At 37.4% G+C, this 25048-nt stretch overlaps 1 protein-coding gene across 7 annotated transcripts in view; it reads left to right on the top strand.

Moving 5' to 3' along the window:
- Window positions 1-24734, top strand: part of OTUD4 (OTU deubiquitinase 4) — a 47998-nt gene extending 23264 nt beyond the window's left edge. For 3 of the 7 annotated variants that reach the window (XM_037992557.2, XM_037992545.2, XM_037992561.2), the window contains 14 exons: window positions 2097-2154; window positions 2403-2520; window positions 2616-2680; window positions 5471-5565; window positions 7200-7303; window positions 7406-7592; window positions 11673-11835; window positions 13987-14110; window positions 14416-14471; window positions 14963-15043; window positions 16058-16196; window positions 16754-17014; window positions 18373-18413; window positions 19713-21046. In XM_037992557.2, coding sequence (XP_037848485.2) covers window positions 2097-2154; window positions 2403-2520; window positions 2616-2680; window positions 5471-5565; window positions 7200-7303; window positions 7406-7592; window positions 11673-11835; window positions 13987-14110; window positions 14416-14471; window positions 14963-15043; window positions 16058-16196; window positions 16754-17014; window positions 18373-18413; window positions 19713-20933 — 2713 coding nt within the window. In that variant the 3' untranslated portion in view covers window positions 20934-21046. Of the gene's footprint in view, window positions 1-2096; window positions 2155-2402; window positions 2521-2615; window positions 2681-5470; window positions 5566-7199; window positions 7304-7405; window positions 7593-11672; window positions 11836-13986; window positions 14111-14415; window positions 14472-14962; window positions 15044-16057; window positions 16197-16753; window positions 17015-18372; window positions 18414-19712 lie in introns of all 7 variants that reach the window. The other 4 variants (XM_007999894.3, XM_007999896.3, XM_007999895.3 and 1 more) reach the window with 2 other exon arrangements.
- The last annotated feature ends 314 nt before the right edge of the window (window positions 24735-25048 follow it).

The raw sequence follows: 25048 nt of genomic DNA, 5'->3' as shown, positions 1-25048 counted from the left end.
GAGCACCATGTCATTGAGCATGGGGGACATTGGAAGAGAGAATGACTAGCTTGTTACAACTTGTTACCTGTGATTGGGGTTGGGGGACTTCTAGCACATCCAACACGTGCCCTTTGGTTGCTGCTGGTGGTAATGGTATTAGAAACAACTGGGTCTTGTATGGCAGTTGGCAGGTGAAGTATAGAGTAGGGGCTAGTAAGCTGGAGAAGTTTACCAGACATGGTAGAGTAGGTGTATAAGATATGTTCACTATTGTGTTTAGTTTTTCTTTTTATACCACACTCTTGTCCTTGGAATGTGGATTACCTTTACATTGCATTATTAAATTTTTTTTTTTTTTTTTTTTTTGAGATGGAGTTTTGCTCTGGTTGCCCAGGCTGGAGTGCAATAGTGTGATCTCGGCTGACTGCAGCCTCCACCTCCTGGGTTCAAGCGATTCTCCTGCCTCAGCCTCCTGAGTAGCTGGGATTACAGGCATGCACCACCAACCCGGCTAATTTTGTATTTTTAGTAGAAATGGGGTTTCCTCTGTGTTGGTCAGGCTGGTCTCGAACTCCCAAAGTCAGGTGATCTGACCGCCTCGGCCTCCGAAAGTGCTGGGATTACAGGCCTGAGGCACTGTGGCCTCTTTTTTATAAAACCATCAGATCTTGTGAGAACTCACGATCATGAGAGCAGTGTAGGGGAAACCACCCACATGATTCAGTTATCTCCACCTGGTCTTGCCCTTGATACGTGGGGAGGATTACAATTCAGGATGAGATTTTGGGTAGGGGCACAAAGCTAAACTGTATCAGCCTACATCTCAACACTCATTTTTGCCTACTTATTTTTTTCCTTATAGCAGTTATCAGCATGTAACATACTCATTACTTACTAGTTTTTATCTGTTGTCACCAGATTGTACATTTCATGTAGGCAGACTTTTTATTCTCTTAAATGCTAGACCCGCACCTAATAATATAGTCATCCCTTGGTGTATACCAGGGGATTCGGGACTCTTGAGTATACCACAGTCTGCACATATTCAAGTCCTGCCACGGGCCCTGTGAATCTGTTTATATGAAAAGCTGGCCCTCTGTGTACTTGGGTGTCACATCCCAAGAATACTGTATTTTCGATCTGCTTTTGGTTGGAAAAAAAGCTGTGTGTAAGTGGACCTGCACAGTTCAAACCTGTGTTGTTCAAGGGCCAGCAGTGTACAGTGCATGGCACATAGTAGACACTCAAGTTAGTTATTGAGTATATGAATGTGTAGGTATGTATGCGACAGTGAATTTAAAGGGCTGATGATGGTGCTTTCATTGTGCTGAACATTATTTGATGTAGAGTTTTTTTTTTTTTTTTTTTGAGATGGAGTTTCGCTTTTGTTGCCCAGGCTGGAGTGCAGTGGTGTGAACTTGGCTCAGTGCAACCTCCGCCCCCCAGGTTCAAGCGATTCTCCTGCCTCAGTCTCCCGAGTAGCTAGGATTATAGGCATGCACCACCATGCCCAGCTAATTTTGTATTTTTAGTAGAGACAGGGTTTCTGCGTGTTGGTCAGGCTGGTCTTGAACTCTCCAACTCAGGTGATCTGCCCGCTTCTGCCTCCCAAAGTGCTGGGATTGCAGGCGTGAGCCACTGCGCCCGGCTGATGGAGAGTGTTTTTAATAAAAGGGTTGTCGAATCTGCCTATAGATACTTTTGTTGTAAATCGATTTTTTTTTTTTTTTAAAAAACGGGTATATTGAAATAAAGAAACTGGTATATTGAATTTACAAAACAGTGTAAAAACTTGCTTTCAATATACACGTGAGTAAATTCAATTATTCTACCCACCCAAATTTCACAGTTTATTTCTGTTCTCTTACTGATTACTGAGCCAGTTAGAATTACTGTTGTCTTTGACTTCTATCTTATATATATATATACCTTTACATACATATACCCTTTTATATATAGATACATTTATACCAAAACTTGTATGAGCTCACTGGAATATAGCTCTGACTTTTTGGAGCATAGTTCTGACTTTGAAGACTTTTAGATGAAGTTAGAAGGTAATTACATGCAAATACCTTTTTTCTGCCCCTAATTATGGTTATCTTTCTTTGTAGGAGTAAAACTGCTGCTGCTGCTGATGTGAATGGATTTAAACCTTTGTCAGGCAATGAGGTATTTTTTTTAAAGTGGTTTTAAAACTAGCTCTTTAATATAAGAAAGCATATACATTAAAATCTTATTTTTTTTTCTTTTTTCTGGTACATTTCAGTCAAGTCAGGATCATCTAAGAAATTGATTTGGTGGCTTCCTAGTTTTTTGAAGTTTCTTTTCTTCATTTGACTTTAGTTTTACATATATCTCAAACAAAAATGTTTTAAAAGCACTCGTGTTGATTGGACTTCTTGACTTTGTTTGTTTAGCAGCTGAAGAACAATGGGAACTCTACTAGCCTGCCTTTGTCTAGAAAGGTTCTTAAGTCACTCAATCCTGCAGTCTATAGAAATGTGGAATATGAAATTTGGCTGAAGTCTAAACAAGGTAAGTTAAAAATCTGCATTTTCCATAAATTTGCTTTGTAGCACTTGAAAATAAGTGAACTTTATATTATACTGACCTTTTTTTTTTTTTAACAGCTCAGCAAAAACGTGATTATTCCATTGCTGCTGGCTTACAATATGAAGTTGGAGACAAATGTCAAGTAAGTGACTTATGTAAAATAAGAGATTTTACTTGAAACCTTGCTTTTTCTAATATGAACTGAGAAAACAACTGAGGTGTGAATATGTTGTTAATTTGGGATTTCAGAATATATTTATTATGTATATACATTTTAGTAGTTTACAAGTATTTAGCTTTTTGACTCCTTTGAATACATTGTTAAAATTGTATGTATCTGAAACTGTGGCATTCTATCACATGATCTTTAAAAACAATTCAGCCTTTGGTATTAACTTGGTTCAAAGAAGTAGTGATAACAACATATCAGATATTGAGGTTTTTTTGTTAAAATTGACTGAAATTGATTCAAAATTGACTATAGGTCATTTAGTTTTGTTTATGAAAATCATCTTGGATGATGTTGATACATACATAATGTTTACTGTTGGACTGAGGAAGGAAAGTGAACCACAGAGAAGTTTTTGCCAATTAATTTGAATATGCAGCTGCCCTGGGTTTGAGTAGCTGATGGTTAAAAGGAGAAAGTTGGATTAAAATCAGTGTTTCTTAATCTAGTGGTTAACCCCCTCACTTCCTCCCCTGCCCCCCCCACCCCCACTGAACATTCAGCAGTGTCAAGAAATTTTTTACTGTCACAACTGGGAGGGTGCTACTGACATCTAGTGGGTAGAGGCCAAAGCTGTGGCCAAATATTCTACAATGCACAGGACAGCCTCCCTCATCTCCCTCTAACAAAGAATACCTAGTCCAAAGTGTCAGTAATGCTCAGGCAGAAGAAACCCTAGGTAAGATAATTTAAAAGGTCTCTTCTTGTTTTTTGTTCCTTGTTTATGGAAAAATATTGCTATTTCAAAAACAAAAACAAAACCACATACACAAAAAATGTTATGTGGAAGTTAATTCTCATCAGAAATTATTTCCATCAAAAAGTGTTGCCTTTTAAAAAACTAAAACAGCCATTGGCAAACATTTATTTTTGACTTACAGAGGAAACATTTACTTTATGATAAATTGGCTTTTGTGAAGTCATCTGATTAGCCAGGATTTTATCTTAAGAACCTTTAATAGTTCTCGTTCTGGGGTATTTAAAGGTGAGGAAAAAGAGAACATGATTCATTCAGGTACTGCCTTATGGGATTGTCATAAATCTGCTCTAATTGTAGAAGGGAATTGTGGAAGCTTTTACTACATTGATTGGGAAAACCTGAAAGAGAACAAACGAGATTAAATCCAGGGTTTAAAGGTCTCTCTCCTCACCCTTCTCAACAGAGAAGATGGCTTATGCTGTATCGCTAAAGTCATGTTATTTTAAGTCAAGCATATTTCCTTTGAGGTTGAAATTGCTTTTGGTAAAGTTGGTGCTTTTGATTAAAAGTAAATGGTAAAGCACATGCTTTTTTTTTTCCTTTTTAAAGTATTTTATTTCCATCTGTACTACTTGACCATTTTATTTGGATAACATGGTCATTGGATAATTTGGATAAAATTTTAAGAAACTGAGATGACTCTAAGGTGACTTTTGTTTACTCGAGTGTGTAAGATATAGTTTAAACTTTTGATTAGAACTAAGTTCAGAAAATTTTTTTATTGTGAAACTTTTGAAGGAAAAATGTCTTGTCATTGATGAAGAATGAAATATCAGCTTGAGGACTTTGGTTTACTACTAAAAGTGGGAGTTTGCTTAAAGCATTGTCCTGTATGTTGTACTTGGCAGGTACACAATTCAGTGTGGGCAATTTAACAATAGGAAGAAAACTTAGGCTTTTTTCCTCTTTTATCAAGGATTTATAGTTGCGTAATATTAATTGCAAGAGGAGAGTTAATGGATCTATTTTTAGGGATAAAAATCACAGTTGCACATTTTTAATATAGGAAAAATGGGAAGATAATAATTGTAATAATAGTTGCTCTCACTTGTAGAGTGGTTGCTGTGTGCAAGTTATGTGTATCCTCTTATGTGTATCCTGTGCACCCTCATTCCATCTCCATGAGTTCTGTGACGTAGGTACTATTATTAGCTCCATTTTGCTTTATGAGGAAACTGAAAGGAGAGAAAAATAACTTGCCCATGGTCATGTTGCTGGCAAGTGGAAAAGCCATACCTGGAAGCCTGGGGTATATGGGACCATAGCCCTGCCTTCAGAACCAGGGCATGTTGCCTCTTTTGTTTAGAGCCTTAACATATTGTGCTCCTACTTTTTGAACAATTTAGAAAATCAGTTTAGAAAAGAATTTAGAGGGACAAAGAAGAAAAGGTTTTCTTTCTTTTAGGTAGGAGATATGGAGGTCTGGGAGGTTAAGGAGATGGATTTTATTGTAGACCTCTTTGGACTTACTTTGTTTTTACTGATAAACTTTATTTTCTGTTTAATTAAAGACAAAATTTTAAAATCTGGGTGTGGTGGCTCACGCTTGTAATCTCAGCACTTTGGGAGGCCGAGGCAGGTGGATCACTTGAGGTCAGGAGTTCGAGACCAGGTGGGCCAACACGGTGAAACACTGTCTCTACTAAAAATACAAACAAAACAAAACAAAATAAATGTAGCCGAGTGTGGTGGCACGCACCTGTGATCCCAGCTACTCGGGAGGCTGAGATACGAGAATCCCAGGCTTGAACCGGGGAGATGGAGGTTGCAGTGAGCCAAGGTTGTGCCTCTGCACTTCAGCCTGGGTGACAGAGCGAGACCCTGTCTCAAACAAACAAAACAAACAAACGAAAAAACACAAGAAGTCACAAAAAGCTGATTAATGCAAAGGAAGCAGGTGACTGATTTTTTTTTTTCCTTTTCCTTTTTGGAATGTTTAACAGGTGAGGTTGGATCACAATGGAAAATTTTTGAATGCAGATGTTCAAGGAGTTCATTCTGAGAATGGACCAGTTTTGGTTGAAGAACTGGGAAAGAAGTATGTACTACTCTTCAGCTAAGGCGTTTACTGCCTCTTCCATTTAGCCTAATCATGAGCATTTTAAAATGGCTTTCTGTATTTGCAAATTCAATGAAAGATATTGCCCATGTATAGAAAGTGTATTTGGGCCAGGGGCGGTGGCTCATGCCTGTAATCCCAGCACTTTGGGAGGCCAAGATGGGCGGATCACAAGATCAGGAGATCGAGATCATCCTGGCCAACATGGTGAGACCCCGTGTCTACTAAAAATATAAAAATTAGCTGGGTGTGGCAGCGTATGCCTGTAAATCCCAGCTACTTGAGAGGCTGAGGGAGGAGAATCACTTGAACCAGGGAGGCGGAGGTTGCAGTGAGCTGAGATCGTGCCACTGCTCCCCAGCCTGGTAACAGAGCTAGACTTCGTCTAAAAAAAAAAAGAAAGTACATTTGTTCTGACCTCTAGAAAAGCACTAAATGTGCAAATTTAGTATTTTGCACATTGTCAGACTTTGAATGAAGATTGTTTTGTTGCTTACTGTTTAAAATGTACCATTGTGTGCACAAAGGCAGTTCAAGAAATTGGCTAGATCGTAATATGGGAGCTTTGGAGGGATTCATTTTAAATTCATTCAGTACTGCATTGTGTGTAGTTAGTGTTCAGTCAATGTTTGTCAGATGGAGTAGCAAAATATTGTTGGCTTACCTTATACAGTGTTATTTTAGAGCACCTTTGTTTCAGTTGCTGCTGGGCTTTATTAGAGAAAAAGGTAGTAAGTCACACCTTAAACTTTACTGTGGAAAAATTTGAACATATACAAATTAAGAATAGATCCCCAATATAACCAACAGCACAGTTTTTGAATCCCAGTATAACTCAACATCCATTTTTAGCAACTCACAGCATTTTGACCAATTTTTTTATTTTTTTTGAGACATAGTCTTGCCTGTCACCCAGGCTGGAGTGCAGTGGCGCAATTTAGGCTCACTGCAACCTCCGCTTCCTGGGTTCAAGTGATTCTCGTGCCTCAGCCTCCCAAGTAGCTGAGATTACAGGCATGTGTCGCTATGTCCGGCTAATCTTTTGTATCTTTAGTAGAGACAGGGTTTGACCATGTTGGCCAGGCTGGTCTTGAACCCCTGACCTTGTGATCCGCCCACCTCAGCCTCCCAAAGTGCTGGGATTACAGGCATGAGCTGCCTCACCCGGCCTAGGCAATATTTTCTAATCTATTTTCCCTAATACGTTTTTAAAAAATGAAAATGAAATTGGCATATTTTGAAGGCAATCCAAGCATCACACCATTTCTCCAGTGATGTTTATATGTTTCTCTAACAGAATGAAGACTTCCTTCCCTGCCTTAACTGCAGTAGCATTATCCTATCTAAAAGAATAAGTCATTCTGTATTTAACTTTGGCTGAGATTGTGATTTAGCCCTCTTTTTTTAAATTAGAAAATATACTTTTGATTAATATTTTATTTGATTAGAATTACATCTGGATTGGTAAATGCTGTTTGTACCTTAATTCTAATTTATTGTAATGTAAGAAATAAAACTAGAAATTCTTATATAAGCTGAAAATAAATACACAGAATATTTAAGTATTCTTACTAGGGTATTTTAAGCTATCACAAGTCTTTTCCCCTTTGAAGGCACACATCAAAGAACCTCAAGGCACCTCCCCCAGAAAGCTGGAACACAGTGTCAGGGAAGAAGATGAAAAAACCTTCCACTTCTGGACAAAATTTCCATTCTGGTAGGAGCACATCAGGCTATCATTCCTTTGGGATTGGGATGATGGTACTTGGGATTGTTTATAATATGAATATTATGATGTACTTTTGGGTTCTTATCACAGATATGGATTACAGAGGGCCAAAGAATCCAAGCAAGCCAATAAAAGCCCCATCAGCACTACCTCCTCGACTGCAGCATCCTTCAGGAGTAAGACAACATGCGTTCTCTAGTCATTCTTCAGGGTCACAGTCTCAGAAATTCTCCAGTGAGCACAAAAATCTTAGCCGGACACCTTCACAGATCATAAGGTAACCTTCTTGAATGCAAGAGAAGTATAGAAATCAAGAAAGAGGCATTTGTTGCATTTGCCGCATTATGTGCATTTAAATAATTATAACTTTGTGTTCATATAATTGTCCCTAGATTAGTATTAAGAGCATTTTGGATAAAACATCATGTGAGGATCTCAGTTCTTTATAATTTTCTTGAAACAAGGCAAGGAAGTATATATAGAGAGACCTTTATTTTTTAGTATTTTTTCAGATGGTTTGGGAGATCTTATTCTAGCCCAATCCTATTCTGGCACTGAATTTTCTGGTGGCTTGTAATATGGTAAATACTGGATTCCAGATTGCATTTCTGTTTCCTTGGGAGGTGAGGATACTCCCATTTGTACAGGCACTTAAAGCAGCCCAAAATTGTTGGTTTACTTTGATAAGTTTTGATTGTGGTAATGTCTCTTAATACTGAATGGGGCTATAATTTTAGGTCTGTGAAATTGTAAATATCAGCATTCTAAGTATCCAGAGACAGATGAACTTTGAGGATCACAATTTTCCTGTGCTATGTGGATTTTAATTTTTCCCTAGTCTACCCTTTCTGTTGAGTAACTTTATAACTCTTTGCAAGAGCTTTATTTGAGAGGCTGTGTCTTATGTTGAAGCTGTCTTTATCATGCAAATATGACTGTTTCCTGTGGAGTCTTCATAGGTGACTATGACAAGTACTTTTCCCATCAAAGCACCTTCTCAATTGCCCGAAGAGCTGTAGCATCAGCTTATGTGTTTGCTAACCCTCTGGTCTTTAGTTCCTTTATATCTGGCATTTGGATGTTAGGTTCTTTGTGAATGCACTTAACATTTTGTCACTGAAGATATATAGGCTGGTGTGAAGGTCATGAGTTATCTCAGTTGATTGTTCACAGTCAGTTACAGATCAAACTCCTTGTTCTACTCTTTCACCCTTTGTCGCTACTGTAGTTGACTTGTCTTAAAAAGAAAGGAAATAAATATGTTTTATGTAGCATCTTCAAGACAGAATTGTAGGTTCTTAAGCTGACATTTATCAATACTATAAGCTGACATTTATCAATACTATTTTAGTTTCTTGGTGCTGTTGTAGCAAAATACCATAAACTGGTCATCTTAAAACAACTGAAATTTATTTTTTCACACTTCTGGTTGCTAAAAGTCTGAAATCAAGTTGTTGCCAGGGCCATGGTCTCTCCGAAGGCTCTGGGGGAGAATCTGTTCCGTGCTTGCCTCCTACTTCTGGAGTTGACTGCAGTCCTTGAGGTTCCTTGGCTTGTAAGTGCATCACTCCATTCTCTGCTTCCATCATCGCATGGTATTCTCCCCATGTGTCTCTGTCTATCTTTTCTCATAAGGACATTAGTCATACTGGGTTTAGGTCCTACCCTATTCAGTATGACCTCATCTTTACTTGATTACATCTGAGAAGACCCTATTTCTAAATAAGGTCATGTGCACAGGTACTAGAGATTAGGAACATGAACATACCTTTCTGAGAAGCACAGTTCAATCCATAACAAATACTAATGATTCTAGTCTGTTACATTACCTCTCCCAAACAGACAGAATTTATGCCACTAATCAACTAGTTTATGGCTGAAGTTTGTTGTTTGGACATTGACCAAACTCCAGTAGCCCCTGGTGGTAGCTTACTCAGTGCACGAAGAATATCTAAGATATTAACTTACTTTGAATGTTAACTTTGGAAACCTAGAAATAGAAAGTAACTATAGAAAGATTATAGGCAGAAATTAATTGTTTAATAACATTCTCATTTTTTGATAGAAAAAGCAGTGTTCTTTTTCCTTGAACACAAGGGTACTCTTTAGTGATTTAAAGATTAAAAAAGGAAATACACATAGACTACAAAATGGCTAATTTAAATAAACTTTATTATGAACTCTTTTTATAATCCAGTGTGTTTCTGGTGTTGACTCTGATCGCCTGTGAATTGGTACAGTGCTCAGACAGATGTCTTGTACCAATAATACTTTTAATCAAGTTTTTTTTTTTTTTTTTTTTTTTTTGAGACAGAGTTTCGCTCTTACTGCCCAGGCTTGAGTGCAATGGCGTCATCTTGGCTCACTGCATCCTCCATCTCCCGGGTTCAAGTGATTCCCATGCCTTAGCCTCCCGAGTAGCTGGGATTACAGGCGTGCACCACCACGCCTGGCTAATTTTGTATTTCTATTAGAGATGGGGTTTCACCATGTTGGTCAGGCTGGTCTTGAACTCCTGACCTTAGGTGATCAGCCCGCCTCTGCCTCGCAAAGTCCTGGGATTACAGGCATAAGCCGTGGCACCCAGCCTCTAATCAACAGTATTTTTAATACTATGAAATAGAGAAGCATATCTTATTAGGATCTTTTTATATGTGTTAGCTATATGTGTTACTTGGTATATAAAAATACTTGATGGTATGTGACAAGGCAGTGATAATTAATACCATAGACATGAAACTTTAGAGATTTTTTGACATTGTGACTAATTACATTAGAACCTAGTGGTATTTGCAGTTTGTTAGGTTAGTATGCCTTCTCCATTGTGTGTGTGAGTGAATTTTACTAATGTATTAAAACAAGTTTAAAAACTTTATTGAATATTTAAAGTAAGAACATTAAAAAACTTAGTCAGATTTTAGAATTTTATAGCTAACAATCCAATAGATTTAAGCCCAGTACAGTTCATCTTCACTGTATTTCTAATTTGTAACACATCACTTTTGAATTTCTTCTAGTTATAGAGCAAAAGAGAACTGTAATGCTGGATATGAGACCTTCATGGCCTCTTACTTTTTCCAGTTTTTCCTCATTGATAATTGTCCCTTCCTGTAGAGAAAACACAAAATATAACCAAAAACCAAGCAAGATTGCCATATATGCTTTCATTAATGTGGCTATCCAGGAAATACTGTGGCTGAATATCTGTCTTCAAGCTAGATGAAAATAGACCGTGGTAGCTTCTCTCTGAGGATGAGATGAAGATCATACAGTAGTGGTCATTTTTTTGGGGTGATAGGAGATGGTGACAAGGTAGTGCTAATTTGGCAGAGACTCCTGACAGTTGCTGAGTCCTCTTCAAAATTTTTTACCACTGGGATTTGGGAAGGATTAGTCTAAAATAGTGAGAGTCCAGATTTTCTATCCCTCCCTTTTTTCATCAGTACCATTGGGGTTGACATCTGTCCTGTTGTAATTAGAGTGTGATTGTAACTGGGACTGTGTAAGGACGTGAAATGGCTATCTATTTCAGCGGTAATAAATCAGATGACATCATAGTGCTCTACTCTGTTGAGGAGGATAATATTTCTTTGTACTGTGACAAAGTATTTTTCTTACAGGTTTTAGATTTTCATGTTCCATTTTTGAAGAACTGTTAGACATGTTAGAAATAGTATTCATACTGTCTTTAATAGTTATAAGCCAAGCCATATAATACATTAGGGTTGGATTATAGGGTACTAAACTCTATTCATGAATTTCTTTGTCATCCTTTTTTGACCAAAATTATGTTGAAATGACAGCAGTCTTACCTATGCAATTGGTATCCAGCCTGACATGTTTTAGTTTTTCTTTTTCAGCTCTCTTGTCTCCCTTGGTGGTGTCATAAACAAGTGGGAAGATGGTCCTGCTGTCTCATTGGACCTTTGGACCATTCCCCTTTATTTAGAACAGAAAGTGAGAATGCTTTTGAGACCTAAACTAATAATTTTCCCTTTGAGAATTAATTCTTAATGAAAATATTGGAATATGGTATAACAAGTATATACAGTTCTCACATTTCTTCCTTGATGAAAAGAAAAAAACCTCGCTCAATTTTTTATCATTTGGAAATAGTGTTTTTTTCTTTTCCCCTCTACCTCCCATTGTTAAGTTTGTCTTCTTGACTCTGTAAGGTGGGCTCATGCTACAGAAGCTTCCATTTGCTAAACATTTATTAACTAGGCTGCCAAATGTTCTAAAATGTCAGTGTAGCTAAATTAGCAAAATGTTTGTATTGCAAAATCATTTTATTTTAGGTTCTCAGTATAGTTTGTCTTTTTTTTTTTTTTCCTGACAAGAATGTTTTATTTGACAGAAAACCTGATCGTGAAAGAGTTGAGGATTTTGATCACACAAGTCGAGAATCTAACTATTTCGGCCTTTCCCCAGAAGAGCGCAGAGAGAAACAAGCTATAGAAGAATCCCGTTTACTCTATGAGATTCAGAACAGAGATGAACAGGCTTTCCCAGCCCTTTCGGTATGTATGAAAAGACAGTTTAAAAGTTATTTTATAGAAGTTTCTCTTAATACAGTTTTTAGATTAAGCCATAGTTCCCAAGGGTAAACTAATAATTTTTAAACTTTAAATACTGTAAAGATCACATTTTTTTCACATTTTTCCTATTTTTCCTTTTCACATGTTTAGTAATATCTCTAGACCTAGAGATATTACTATAAGGTTGATAGAGTTGAGGCAAGTAAACTGGTTTGTTCACTTGTAGTGTTTAGCGTTTTCTTTTGAACTAAAACATGTTTAATTTGTTAGCAAAAGTACTATGTAGTAGAGGTTCATGATTTGGTTAATCCATTACAAGATACATGTGTAAAATCAGGAAGCCTTTTTGAGAGCTGTCTTTCAGGGTGTTTGCTGTTGGAGGTGGTGACACATGTCATCCTGAAGCTTTGTCCTTTCTCCATGTGTCAGGCTGTGATGGATGCTTCTCTGATAAAAGAAGTGTTCTCTACCTTCAGGTTTCTTAATTCTTTTTGGGAAGTCAGAAGGGAAAACTGTTCTCATGTAGAATGAAGTATGTGCTCTCTGAGGTGGGTTTGTTGGCAGCAAAGAGGAGGGGTACCTAATTCATTCTCATGTCTGGGAGCCTGTGCCTGTGGTCTTTTACATCTTGGTAAGTAGTACCCAAATGACCTATGATCCAGAATGGTGGTTGGACACATTTTCTTTTTAGAGTAGATTAAATAAATAATGGACTGTTACAGGAGGTTACCCAGTATACCAGTATAAAACATTAAAGCGTCACACACTGAGGTCTGTCTTCTGGTCTCTGTGGACTTCCTTAGGAGACTTGAGGAGGAACTCAGTTGAAAACAGGTGATCTGGAATAGCAGTTTAATCTGGCACAGGCATTGGAGTTTAGGAATTATTGGAAGAAGTGCCCAAATCCATTTAGGAATAATTGAAGTGCCCAAATCCGTACATAAATAAGCATCGTTTATGTGCTGCGTACATTAATCTCTCATGTCATATGTGTTATGTAAATAACAACTACAAATTGTTTAAGCTTGCATTCATACCTTTTTGCATTTTTCAGTTAGTGAATTGTAAAAGTACAACTACTGTAATGTGGGTACAGATTGTGAAATTTCTTTCTTGTTAAGAATTGGGGGCCGGGCGCGGTGGCTCAAGCCTGTAATCCCAGCACTTTGGGAGGCCGAGACGGGCGGATCACGAGGTCAGGAGATCGAGACCATCCTGGCTAACACGGTGAAACCCCGTCTCCACTAAAAAATACAAAAAATTAGCCGGGCGAAGTGGTGGGTGCCTGTAGTCCCAGCTACTCGGGAGGCTGAGGCAGGAGAATGGTGTGAACCCGGGAGGCGGAGCTTGCAGTGAGCTGAGATCCAGCCACTGCACTCCAGCCTGGGCGACAGAGCAAGACTCTGTCTCGGAAAAAAAAAAAAAAAAAAAAAAAAAGAATGGGGTCTTTCGTACTCATCATTTTTAGACTAAGGAGTTTAATACTGATTGCTTTTGATAGTGGCTCAAATTTGTTTTCTAGAAAACTCCTATTAGAGAAGACTAATCCTCCTCTTAGCTGTGTGGAACATTTATTTAGAATGCTAAAACAGGAACCTAGAACCTTCAGTGATAATTTAGCTTAAAAACCTGACTTATTTCAGTCCCTAATCTCATGCAGAGTTTAAGTGTTTTGCTGACCGTCAGTAAACATTTCATTGATAAGAATCCTTGTGCACTGTATTTGCTAATTTGCACTTAGGTTCTCCCCAACTCCCCACCAAAAAATATGGCACTACAATGACTTTTTTGGAAGGTTGGCACAGAAGATGTTGTTGTTTTTGTAAAGAAAAGTTGTAGGGTAAAGGTTTGGTCAGGGTGGCTTCCTGAAATAGGGATATGAAGATTAAGTCTACTAATCTAGGCTGAAATCTGATTGCTGAATCCTTTCGACGTTGTGATAAGACTGTTAATCTAGGGTGTATAATTAATTATGGACCCTAGATTGTATCTTCTTTAGTTTTAGTTCAAAAATACAAGGCTGTGAATTTTGAGATTTTAAGAAGTATGAAGAATAAGATTAAATACAGGATTTGTTCATATATTTGTGGGTAAATCTTTAACACAAAATGCTGGGTTTTGTTCATTTTAAAGAGCTCATCAGTCAGTCAGTCAGCTTCTCAGAGTAGCAACCCTTGTGTCCAGAGAAAATCATCACATGTAAGTGATAGAAAAGGAAGCAGGCGGAGAATGGATACAGAAGAACGAAAAGACAAAGGTAAGTTATCTCATCATTTGAAAGCAGATGCTAGAGATGTCTTTAGATGACTGGCTTAGTGCCATATATTTGGGAAGGAACACTTTTTAAATTGTTAAGTAGTTTATCTAATGTCACATATTTTGAATGTTATAGAGAAGCATTGACTCAAGCTAAAGCATGTTAAATGCTATTCTAAAAACTACATTTTCAGTGGCTAAACATGGTTCAAATAATACTTTTGGCTGCTTCTACGTATTTTGTTGTTCTGTGTTCAGACATTACTGGTGGCTTATGCTGTCTTTTTAAATCTTGATCTGCTGCAGACTCTATTCATGGACATAGTCAGTTGGATAAAAAGCCTGAACCAAGCACATTGGAGGTAAAAGTTTTAAACACTACTTGCATCTTTTCTTTTTCCTTAATACTGTGATAGTACAGTAAGAAGAAGTGGAAGAAGGTGAAAATCAAAATTTTATAGCTGTTTATTAGGAAAGTAGAAAAGCAGGGAAAAGATGATGGGGATTGAGAAAGTCACTCACAAATTATGTCTTCAAGGTACATTAGGGTGCCCTGCCTGAATTGTTAGAAAGTAGCTTTTATTCTCTGTCCCTCTAGAGTGATATTTTCAAAGGAGAAGAGTATACTGTTTGAGGCCTTGTCCCCAATGAAAACTGCCCAGTAGTTTGATATAATAAAGATGTTCAGGCAAAGTTAGCCTACTTGTTGAAGATAAGATATAATTGGAAAAAACACTCAGTGGTGAGAGGGTTCTATCAGATACAGGTAGGGTGAATTATAAAAGGAAACCATCAATTATTCCAGAATGTGGGTCTCTGAAATACAAAACTGTTTTTTTTTTTACTTCCAAAGAATGTTATCGATGATCAATATGCAACAGTTTCGTCACCATCAAAGTCAAAGAAGTTAGAGTGCCCTTCTCCTGCAGAACAAGTAAGTATATTGTTGCATTTAATATTGAATGTTCTACTCTCTGGGTTTCTTTGCTCTGTATATAGGATCATTTAACAACAGAAAACATCAATATGGGAAATGGAGAATTTTTTCTAGCATCACAGTTTGGCCGTGGTTATGATTTTTAAATGTATTCTGATGTTAGTCTAGAATGTTCTTGATATTTATAGAATGTTATAGAAATAACCACCGTTTTCTGGACATTGAGACCATTCTTTTGAATTGATTTTGAGTATATTTATATTTGTTACCATTATATTTGATACTTTGTATTACTTTGGTAGATTTGCTTGAAAATTAGATTTTTGAAGGGAAACTATGAATTTCTGCTTTATTTCAAAATTTAAAATATTTGTCTGCATCAGTTATTTCACAGATGGGAGGGAATGTACTGATTGAAAAGATTTGAAAAATATGCATTAAAAAAATACCAATTTACAGATTTCATGATGAACCTGTGTTCTAGCAGACATTTTAGTTCTTGATCCTAATACAAGAGTAGAGAAAGTTAAATGTTAAATGCCAGGAAGCATATAGTTGTATGAGGAGTTTTTCTAAATAATCATGAGTTTCAAGATTTCAATGATTTTGCTCACTTGCCTTAAAAGTATTGTGTTGTATTTAACTCTGCTAGTGGATAGATGCAGTGGCTCACGCCTGAAATTCCATCACTTTGGAATGCTGAGGCGGGTAGACCCCAACTCTTGAGCCCAAGAGTTTTGAGACTAGCCTGGGCAACATGGTGACACCCTGTCTGTATTAAAAAATGCAGTCCTTGTTGGTAGGCAACCCTTGGTTAGGATCAAATTTGTTTGCATATTATCTTTAGCTGCTGTGTGTTTCTCTTACATTTTTAAGACTATAAAGGGCTATTTGTACTTCATTTGTATAAAAGGCAGGCAACTCAATATGTATCTGGTGGTTAGAATTAGTGTTAAAGTAAAATGACCTCTTGTCTTTTTCTGTCTTCCCCTACTCACTCCCTTCTTGAAGAAGCCAGCAGAACATGTGTCTTTGTCAAATCCAGCTCCCCTTCTAGTTTCTCCAGAGGTACATCTAACTCCTGCGGTGCCTTCTTTACCAGCCACTGTGCCAGCCTGGCCAAGTGAACCTACAACTTTTGGACCAACAGGTTAGAGAAGGGTTTAGAAAATCTGGCCAGCCAAAACACCTTTCTAGTCAGAGACTTCAAACTCTTGAGTGAAAGTTTGACCTCCGAGCAGGGTTAGGTATGTGGAGCCTCACAGAGCTTTCTGTGATACTCTGCTTTGCTCTGCTTCCAATGTGGAAAGACCATGTTCATTTGGTGTTGTATTCATCTGACATATGCCCTCATAATCTCAGGAGCATGATGTTTGAGCTGGTTGCTTTGGTTGTTCAGCACTAATTAGCACCACGGTTTGATGCTTCCTTCGTGGGTCAGCTCTTTATGGCCCCGTAATGAACCCCTTGACCAGCCCCACGTCTTACACGTGCCTGCAAGAGCTACTGTTAGAAGACATTGACTCAAAGCTTGTGTCCTGGGCATATTTCCTTCTTTGTGTCCAGGAGGGCCCTTGGTTGATATTAAAAGGTACTACTTTAGATTGGCTATATCAGTTACATAGCATTCTTTATAGGTTAATGTAAACATATTTGTAAAGATTTTCATCTTTTGTCATTTTTGATTCCTTTTCTTCTTGTTTGTAGGTGTCCCTGCTCCAATTCCTGTTTTGTCAGTGACACAGACTTTGACCACTGGACCTGATTCTGCTGTATCCCAAGCTCATTTAACACCCTCTCCAGTTCCTGTGTCAATACAGGCAGTTAACCAGCCCTTGATGCCTTTGCCTCAGACATTGAGCCTTTATCAGGACCCACTCTATCCTGGGTTTCCTTGTAATGAAAAGGGAGATCGAGCCATTGTACCACCTTATTCACTGTGTCAGACTGGGGAGGACCTGCCTAAAGGTGAGCTCCTTCTCCAAGTTCAAATTGACTTTATCAAGTCCAAACAAGCTTAGTAAGAAATGAAGAGATGTAAGTAGAGGTCAGAGGTCTGGTTTCTTAGTAAGCTCAAGGATGGGAAGGCAGCAGAGGTTTAGCTATTAGTCATTCATTCTTGTTTCAGCTTGATTTATTAGAAAAATGTATTAGAATTTTTTTTTTTTTTTTTGAGACGGAGTGTCTCTCTGTCGCCCAAGCTAGAGTGCAATGATGCGATCTCAGCTCATTGCAACCTCTGCCTCCTGGATTCAAGCGATGCTCCCATTTCAGCCTCCTGAGTAGCTGGGACTACAGGCACCCACCACCATGCCTGACTAATTTTTTTGTATTTTTTAGTAGAGACAGGGTTTCACTATGTTAGCCAGGATGGTCTCGATCTCCTGACCTTGTGATCCGCCCACCTCGGCCTCTCAAAGTGCTGGGATTACAGGCGTGAGCCACCGCACCTGGCCCAGAAAAAAAATTTTTTTAATGTTTCTGGCATACTTGTTAATGCTAGTATGCTTAGTAATGATACCTCCTTCTGTGTTTTTTACATAAACGGACTTGAAACCATTCTGAATTAAGATCATAATAATTTCACTAATTAGATACCTAAACATGGGTCTGCATTTCAGAACACTTGCATCCATGAAAAAGTTACAGAGAAAAGCAAATATAGTATGTAGTGGTTGTTAAAGTACTATATTTAATATGTCTTATTTTTGTTTAAAAATTCTTTTAAAATTTACTTTCCCCCTTTATTTTTAAGGAGTTTGTCCCTCCCTCATTTTTAGTGTGCAAAATTTTATATCTGTAAATCTGAGTAATGCAATGACTACTATATGCTGTTTACCTGGATTTATGTGAATGTTTTTGTTTTATTAGTAGTTTGATGTTTGTGTCTATGGGTAACTGGCTCATGGTAAATGAATACTTGGAATACTATTATCCTACTAATGATGCTACTAATAAGTTAGGTTTTATGTTGATTTTACCATTCTCGACATTTTCATTTCCTAATTTTTAAACCCCCAGAAAAGTTGAGAAAGAAAGCACCTGAATGTCCTTTACCCAGATTCAGTTTTAATAAGATAAAAATTTCAGTCTAAGCCATTTTGGGATTTACATGCTAACAGACAAAGCATATTGAATCTGGAATTAACCTTTGGTAACAGCCTGTTTTTATGTTATGTTATATTACGGTTTTTATCTATGTTTTGTATCATAGGCTAGAGAAAACAACTATAGTAGGTAAAATTGTCTTTAGAACTATATGTTTAATGAGGATGATAAAAGCTCTGCAGATATATAATTTTAACAAATGATTACTTTATTTTTAGATAAGAATATTCTTCGATTTTTCTTCAATCTTGGTGTGAAGGTATTTACATTTTATCATCTTAAAGTCAGTTTATTCATTAATACTGTTTTAAATTATTACTAGTGTTAACTCTTATCCTGTCAGTCAGTAACCTAAAATTTGCTAAATCTCATTATTTTAAAACCCAGCATTTTCCGTACTATATCGTTTGTTTTTAGTGCTAGTAGAGGCTCCAGTTTTACTTTTTCTCGTGACTGGGATGGCTTAACCTGTGAGTATATTCAAGACATAGCTGCATCTTTGGGCAGCCTAATGGAAATGCCCTCGCTTGGGAATTAATTAGATGCAAATCTGGGCTTGAAGTTCTGCTCCATCACTCTTTAGCTGAATTTCCCTGGGCAAGCCATGTAGTGTATCTGGGCCTAACTTTTTCATTTATGGAATGGGGGTAATTTTCTTCACCTGCCTCCATTATTGAAAAGATCAAAGGAAATAACGTGTACATCCTCCTATATAAGATAGTGTGGTTGTTGACTAGAAGAGCAGAGGTATCCTTTGGGAAATGGTCAGTCTAGAAATAGCTTTTCTTAGGTTGGAGAACTCTGTCCTTGTTAACGTTAGGTTTTTCTCCTGTCCTACATTAGTTTCTGTGGGTTTTAGACAGTCAAACTATGAAATGAAGTGCCCTACCTTAGCCTGCTGACCACTTTCATAAAAAGAAACTTGATTATTTTACCATCTGCTGCATTAATTGGTTAATTTTATATTTAATGTTGATTTTAATTGGTTAGCCAATTAGCTAACCAGTTATACTTTCTTCATATTTTGGTTTTTAGCTGAAATCTTGCAGAGGAAGGATTTGGAATATTTAATTTTCAACATTATCCCTCCCTGATTAGAGGTCTAACTTAATCCTTACATTTGGAGTACTCTTGGGGGCTCCTAGAATTGTGGAGTCCTAACATTGGAGACCATCAACTCTCATACTGGCATTTTCCCAGTAAAACAAATACAGATGTTAACTGGCCTGCATGGGGTGGCACAATGAGTTAGTGGTAGAGCCAGAATGTGAATGCAGGTCTAGCTAAACAGTCAGTGATAGAAATACTATCTCCTATCAACTTAGGAGGACTTCAGATTGGTTTTAGGACAGGAGCAAGCAGTGGAGTCTTAAAGCAGTGAATTTTGTAATTCATTTTCATGTTGGTTATTACAGTGATTTAGTATTTGGACTATAGATTATATGGTCTTTGTAGGCATGAGAAACTTACCTTGGGCCTAGTACTTGTAGATTGATATGCACCCAAACCTCTCTTTTTTCACCTCTTTTGTTTATTTAACTGTTTTGTGTCTTTTTAGGCATACAGTTGTCCTATGTGGGCCCCACATTCTTACCTGTACCCGCTGCACCAGGCCTACCTGGCAGCCTGCAGGATGTACCCAAAGGTCCCTGTCCCTGTTTATCCTCATAATCCCTGGTTCCAAGAGGCTCCTGCTGCTCAAAATGAAAGTGACTGTACCTGTACTGATGCCCACTTTCCTATGCAGACTGAGGCCAGTGTTAATGGTCAAATGCCACAGCCAGAGATTGGACCGCCGACATTTTCTTCACCTCTGGTTATCCCTCCATCTCAGGTGTCCGAAAGTCATGGACAATTGTCTTACCAGGCTGATCTTGAATCTGAGACCCCGGGGCAGCTTCTGCATGCTGATTATGAAGAGTCACTAAGTGGCAAGAATATGTTCCCCCAACCATCTTTTGGACCCAATCCATTCTTAGGCCCAGTTCCTATTGCACCTCCTTTCTTTCCTCATGTTTGGTATGGGTACCCTTTTCAGGGATTCATAGAAAATCCAGTAATGAGGCAGAATATGGTCCTGCCCTCTGATGAGAAAGGAGAATTGGATCTGTCTCTGGAAAATCTGGATCTGTCTAAAGATTGTGGTTCAGTTTCAACAGTAGATGAGTTTCCAGAAGCCAGGGGTGAACATGTACATTCTCTCCCTGAAGCAAGTGTGAGCAGTAAGCCGGAAGAAGGCCGGACAGAGCAATCATCCCAGACACGAAAGGCAGATATGGCATTGCCTTCCATCCCTCCTGTAGCAGAGGGAAAGGCTCATCCTCCCACTCAGATTCTAAATAGAGAGAGAGAAACTGTGCCTGTTGAACTTGAACCTAAAAGGACCATTCAAAGTCTGAAAGAAAAAACAGAAAAAGTAAAAGATCCTAAGACTGCTGCTGATGTGGTCAGCCCTGGGGCCAACTCTGTGGATAGCAGAGTGCAAAGACCAAAAGAAGAGAGTTCAGAAGATGAAAACGAAGTGTCTAATATTTTGAGAAGTGGTAGATCTAAGCAGTTCTATAATCAAACTTATGGAAGCAGGAAGTACAAAAGTGATTGGGGCTATTCTGGTAGGGGCGGATATCAACATGTGAGAGGTGAGGAGTCCTGGAAAGGACAGCCAAGCAGAAGTCGGGATGAAGGTTATCAGTACCATCGAAATGTCAGAGGACGACCATTTAGGGGAGATAGGAGGAGATCAGGGATGGGAGATGGCCATAGGGGACAGCACACTTGATGGTTGTTGCTGAAATATTTTCTAACAGAAACTCTTAGGTGGAATGTTTCTGAAGGCTTTAAAAAAATACAATAAAGTAAAAACCCCAATTGGAACTCTTTCCCCTCCCCAGCCCCCTTACCTTCACTCCCATACTGGACAAGACATTTTGGACATGACTTCAAGGGGACAGGTTAATTCCTGGCATTGCCAGTTATCTTCATTCAGAATCTGTTTTATTTATCAAGCGACTGTCCCCGTAAAAAGTAGAAGATAAGTTTGTTAAAGTATTTTTTATAAACAGCTTAATATAAAACATTATAGATTTAGTGTTTGGCTTTTTCCTTATAAGTTTATAAGTTTGATTTCAAATGTTGGAAATGTGTGCTTTATAGTGTTTACTAAAGTGACAAGAAAATATACCATTTGACACACTATAGATTCCAAACATAACGTTGCACCAAATAGAAATGTATATTTTATTATGCAATGCCTTAGTCATAAACTGGGCTCAAACAATTCTCAGCCTAAAACACTGTTGTCTTTTAAAATGCTTCCAACCCAAAGGCCTTTCATCTCAATATCTGTCAAACTTGAATAATGTCTTCTCTTTAATATTCACATAAGGCAGCCTATTAACTGTGTCTTAGCAATGTTGTATATAGTTCTTTTAATATTCATAAGGTATATTTTTGAATTTTGGTATTTGTTGAGATTGCATAGAAGAATAGTAGGAAATCCAATGAAATGGCTGTTTCCACCAAGAATTCTTAGCACTGGTGTAAATATCATGGTGCCTACTCGAAAGAAATGTAGATGCTATGCATTTTGAAAATAATCTGCATCAGTTAGAACTGCAGAAGTTTTTTTAATGCCACTTTAACACTAATGCACTGACAGATTCTAAATATTTTGTGAGAAGAAATGTTAAAAATTTTTAGCTTGACAGGTTTCTAGAGTTACTGTGTTTTTTTTTGTTTTTGTTTTTTCCCCCTTGCACCATTGGTTGTGTATCCCTTTCACTTTACACTTGCATGTTCTACTTGTCAGGGCTGGAACTATTGTATAGAAGATAATATGATTGTGACTTTCTAGTTCTTTTCTAGAGGACGCTGCTAGAAAATGGTTTTGCTTTGCATTTTATAGCTTGTTACCCTTAGGTAGGTAACAAATTCCATCCTGCTTTCTTCCAGTCTTTGCAGTATTCACTAGAGGTTCCCTTTGCATGTTGCACTCTTCTCATTTGGAGATTGGACTCTCTGAATTAACACAGTATTCATTCATCTGTGTTATTTGTAAAAATAACTGTAGTTTGTATTTCTTACTTGTACATACCAATGTGAAAATCCACTTTTATTATGTTGAGATTATCTTCTGATCAGGAAGTTTGAGTGCTATGCAAATAACACAGTAGTAATTTCTCTTTGCATGCCATGTGTAATATACCTAGCCAAAACCAGATGCGGTGACTTTCTTTTTTTGTAAAGCAAATTACTTAAGGAAATACAATTCACTTGAATTTGACGAACTGAAACAGATGAGTTTTCTGGGTTCTCTGATAACCTGTGGGAATGTTTGGATGCCAGCTGGGCTCAGTGAATCGCCACTGTACTGTAATAATGGTTATTTACCTCTGTGCTGTTTTAATTACCTAATGTCTGTGTAACTGCTGATTTGAGTAGTGATTAGCATTTAGATAATGTAACAGGATTTTAGAGAGCACTTTGAAAGATAACATTTTATTATGATGGTGCTAGGTAAAAAATTGTAAAGACTGGGATGGTTGTGTGGAAAAAATTTTTTGAGAGAACCTATTGAAAGGAATTTGTTGTCACCTTCTAAACTAGAATAGTTGTTGAAGGTACCGCTTAAGCCATTTTTTTTTCTTAACATCAGTGGCTCAGTTAAGGAATGAGAAGATAGAGGGTCCTCTACTTTCAGCTCATGCTTTTTTATGTAGGACTAGCTTACCTGATTTTAATGAAAATCACATATTGATATAAACACCAGATTTGAAAGTTCAATGTGTTTGATCTCAGGAGTCCAAAATAAGTTGTTGCTTCTAGTGTCCTGCATTTTATTGACTGGGGTTTGATCTCAGCTTCTGAAAATGTTTAAAAATTGGAAATACTATTCATGTCTTCATTGTCACTTTGTCTTACCTCAATTGAGTAACAGAAGATAGTTCCTGAAGGAAACACTGATTTGCTTTCTGTTTCTCATATCTCACCTCTTGGATATGATGGAAAAAGTGCTTGAAAGAGAATTTTAGCAGATGGTACTTTTCTCAGTGACCTCTGGAATAAATTAGAACTGACTTTTGATAGTTTTAAAATTAATCTTTGCATGAAGGTTGGTTTTCTTTTTTTTCCTTTAAGTTTGTTTTTAAATGTGTTAATTAGTCCAGGGGATTTTGCCTTATGCTGAGGTCAAACTAAGGCTAAGCAAGCTTTTGTCCTTCATTTTAACTGTTTATGTCATACTGTATGTTGACATATTTCTTTATAAGAGAATAGAGGCAAAAGTTAGAACTGAGGATCATTAGTATTTTTGAGTTGGAAAATTATGAAACTTCACCATATTATGATCATACATATTTTGAAGAACAGACTGACCAAAGCTCACCTGTTTTTTGTGTTAGGTGCTTTGGCTGAACTTGATTCCAGCCCACTTTTCCTTTTGGTGTTGTGTATGTCTCTTCAAGTTCATTTGCTCTCAAATAAATCTTCAACTCTTGCCCCATGTCCTCCTTGGCAGCAGGATGCTGGCATCTGTGTAGTCCTCATACTGTTTACTGATAACCCACAAATTCATTTTCATGGCAGGGCTAAGCTCAGACCCTGCCTTGACCTGGCAAGAGTAGGTTTTCCCAGACCACAATGCCGATATCTTATTTAATGCAGACTATTCTTGCAGTGTGTTGTTTTTTTTTGTGACTCAAGGTTGAATTAAAATGCCTGTGAACTGCAAACTTGCTTATGATTGACTTGGTGCAATAAAGTTCCTTTCTAACCATTTCTGGTTTAGAAAACATTCAGCCATCCTAGAAACTAGCAATATTTATTTTTGCCTCTTTTGTTTTACCTTCCTTTTTAGATGAGGTAATGTTTTGTCTTTTACTTAAGGGTACTCAGCAAGGTCCACTCTAGTGTAGCTGAAGAGAATGCATATTTGGCTACACTGTTTCTGTTTACTGTATTTTGCTCCCTACTTTATGTCTAAATGCTATTGTTTTTGTTTAAAATCCTAATAATGTCTCATTTTCCAGTATGTTATTTTCAGATAACTAAGGTTTTGCTACTAGTGTCAGCCATTTACTCTCCCACTAATTGGGATTATTTTTTAAAAGAGGTCTTTCTCCCTGAAATAGAAGTTTTAGAAAATCTTAGAAGAGGGGTGGGTGCATGTCTTAATGCTGGGAAGCGGCAACTTTGGGGTTGAACTTACTTGAATGGATTAAAAATTGCATTGTGCTACAGAGCTAGAAAATTTTATGTATGAAAAACGATAATAGCCTTACACTGAGTACAAATAATACTTTAAGAGCATGTGAAGATGTGATCATTTGTGATGTTACTTGTAAAAAAAGTATATATACATATCTTTTGAAGTGTTAAAAGGAAACTAGTACTTTATATTCTTTATCATATCACTTTTTGTAAGTGTTGAATATATTCCTGTTTATTTTTCTATGTTCTGTTTTGTAGCCTTAAGAAGTGTTTCAAACATATCTGAATGTATAAAATAAGAGTAAATGCCCTACATGGTGTGATGCTGCATTATATATAAAACTGTGTGCATATATTAAATTTTGTCTCTTGATTCTGCTTGTGATTCTTTGGTTCCAGGGTTAACCAGGTGTAATATAGCATGTAAATCTTAAGAATTTTTGTAAACTCCTTAAAATAAATGATTTCCATGACATTTTTCCAGCTAGAAGACAATTCTCCTACATGCAACTAAAAGCCATGTAGAATTTATAATCTATGGGTACTGTAATTTTCCCTACTTTATATAATGAAACTGAGGCCGAGTTACCTGCTTAGGGTTATGCAACTAATAAGTGGTAGGACTTGTATTTGAGTCTAGTTTTAAGTGATTTTATAGCTAGTGCTACCATTTTTTTCTGCAATGAC

This window comes from Chlorocebus sabaeus, chromosome 7 (genome assembly GCF_047675955.1).
Source record: "Chlorocebus sabaeus isolate Y175 chromosome 7, mChlSab1.0.hap1, whole genome shotgun sequence".
NCBI classification, from domain to species: Eukaryota; Metazoa; Chordata; class Mammalia; order Primates; family Cercopithecidae; genus Chlorocebus; species Chlorocebus sabaeus.
The sequence above is the reverse complement of the archived record's forward strand: the minus strand, read 5'-3'. Positions and strand labels throughout refer to the sequence as shown.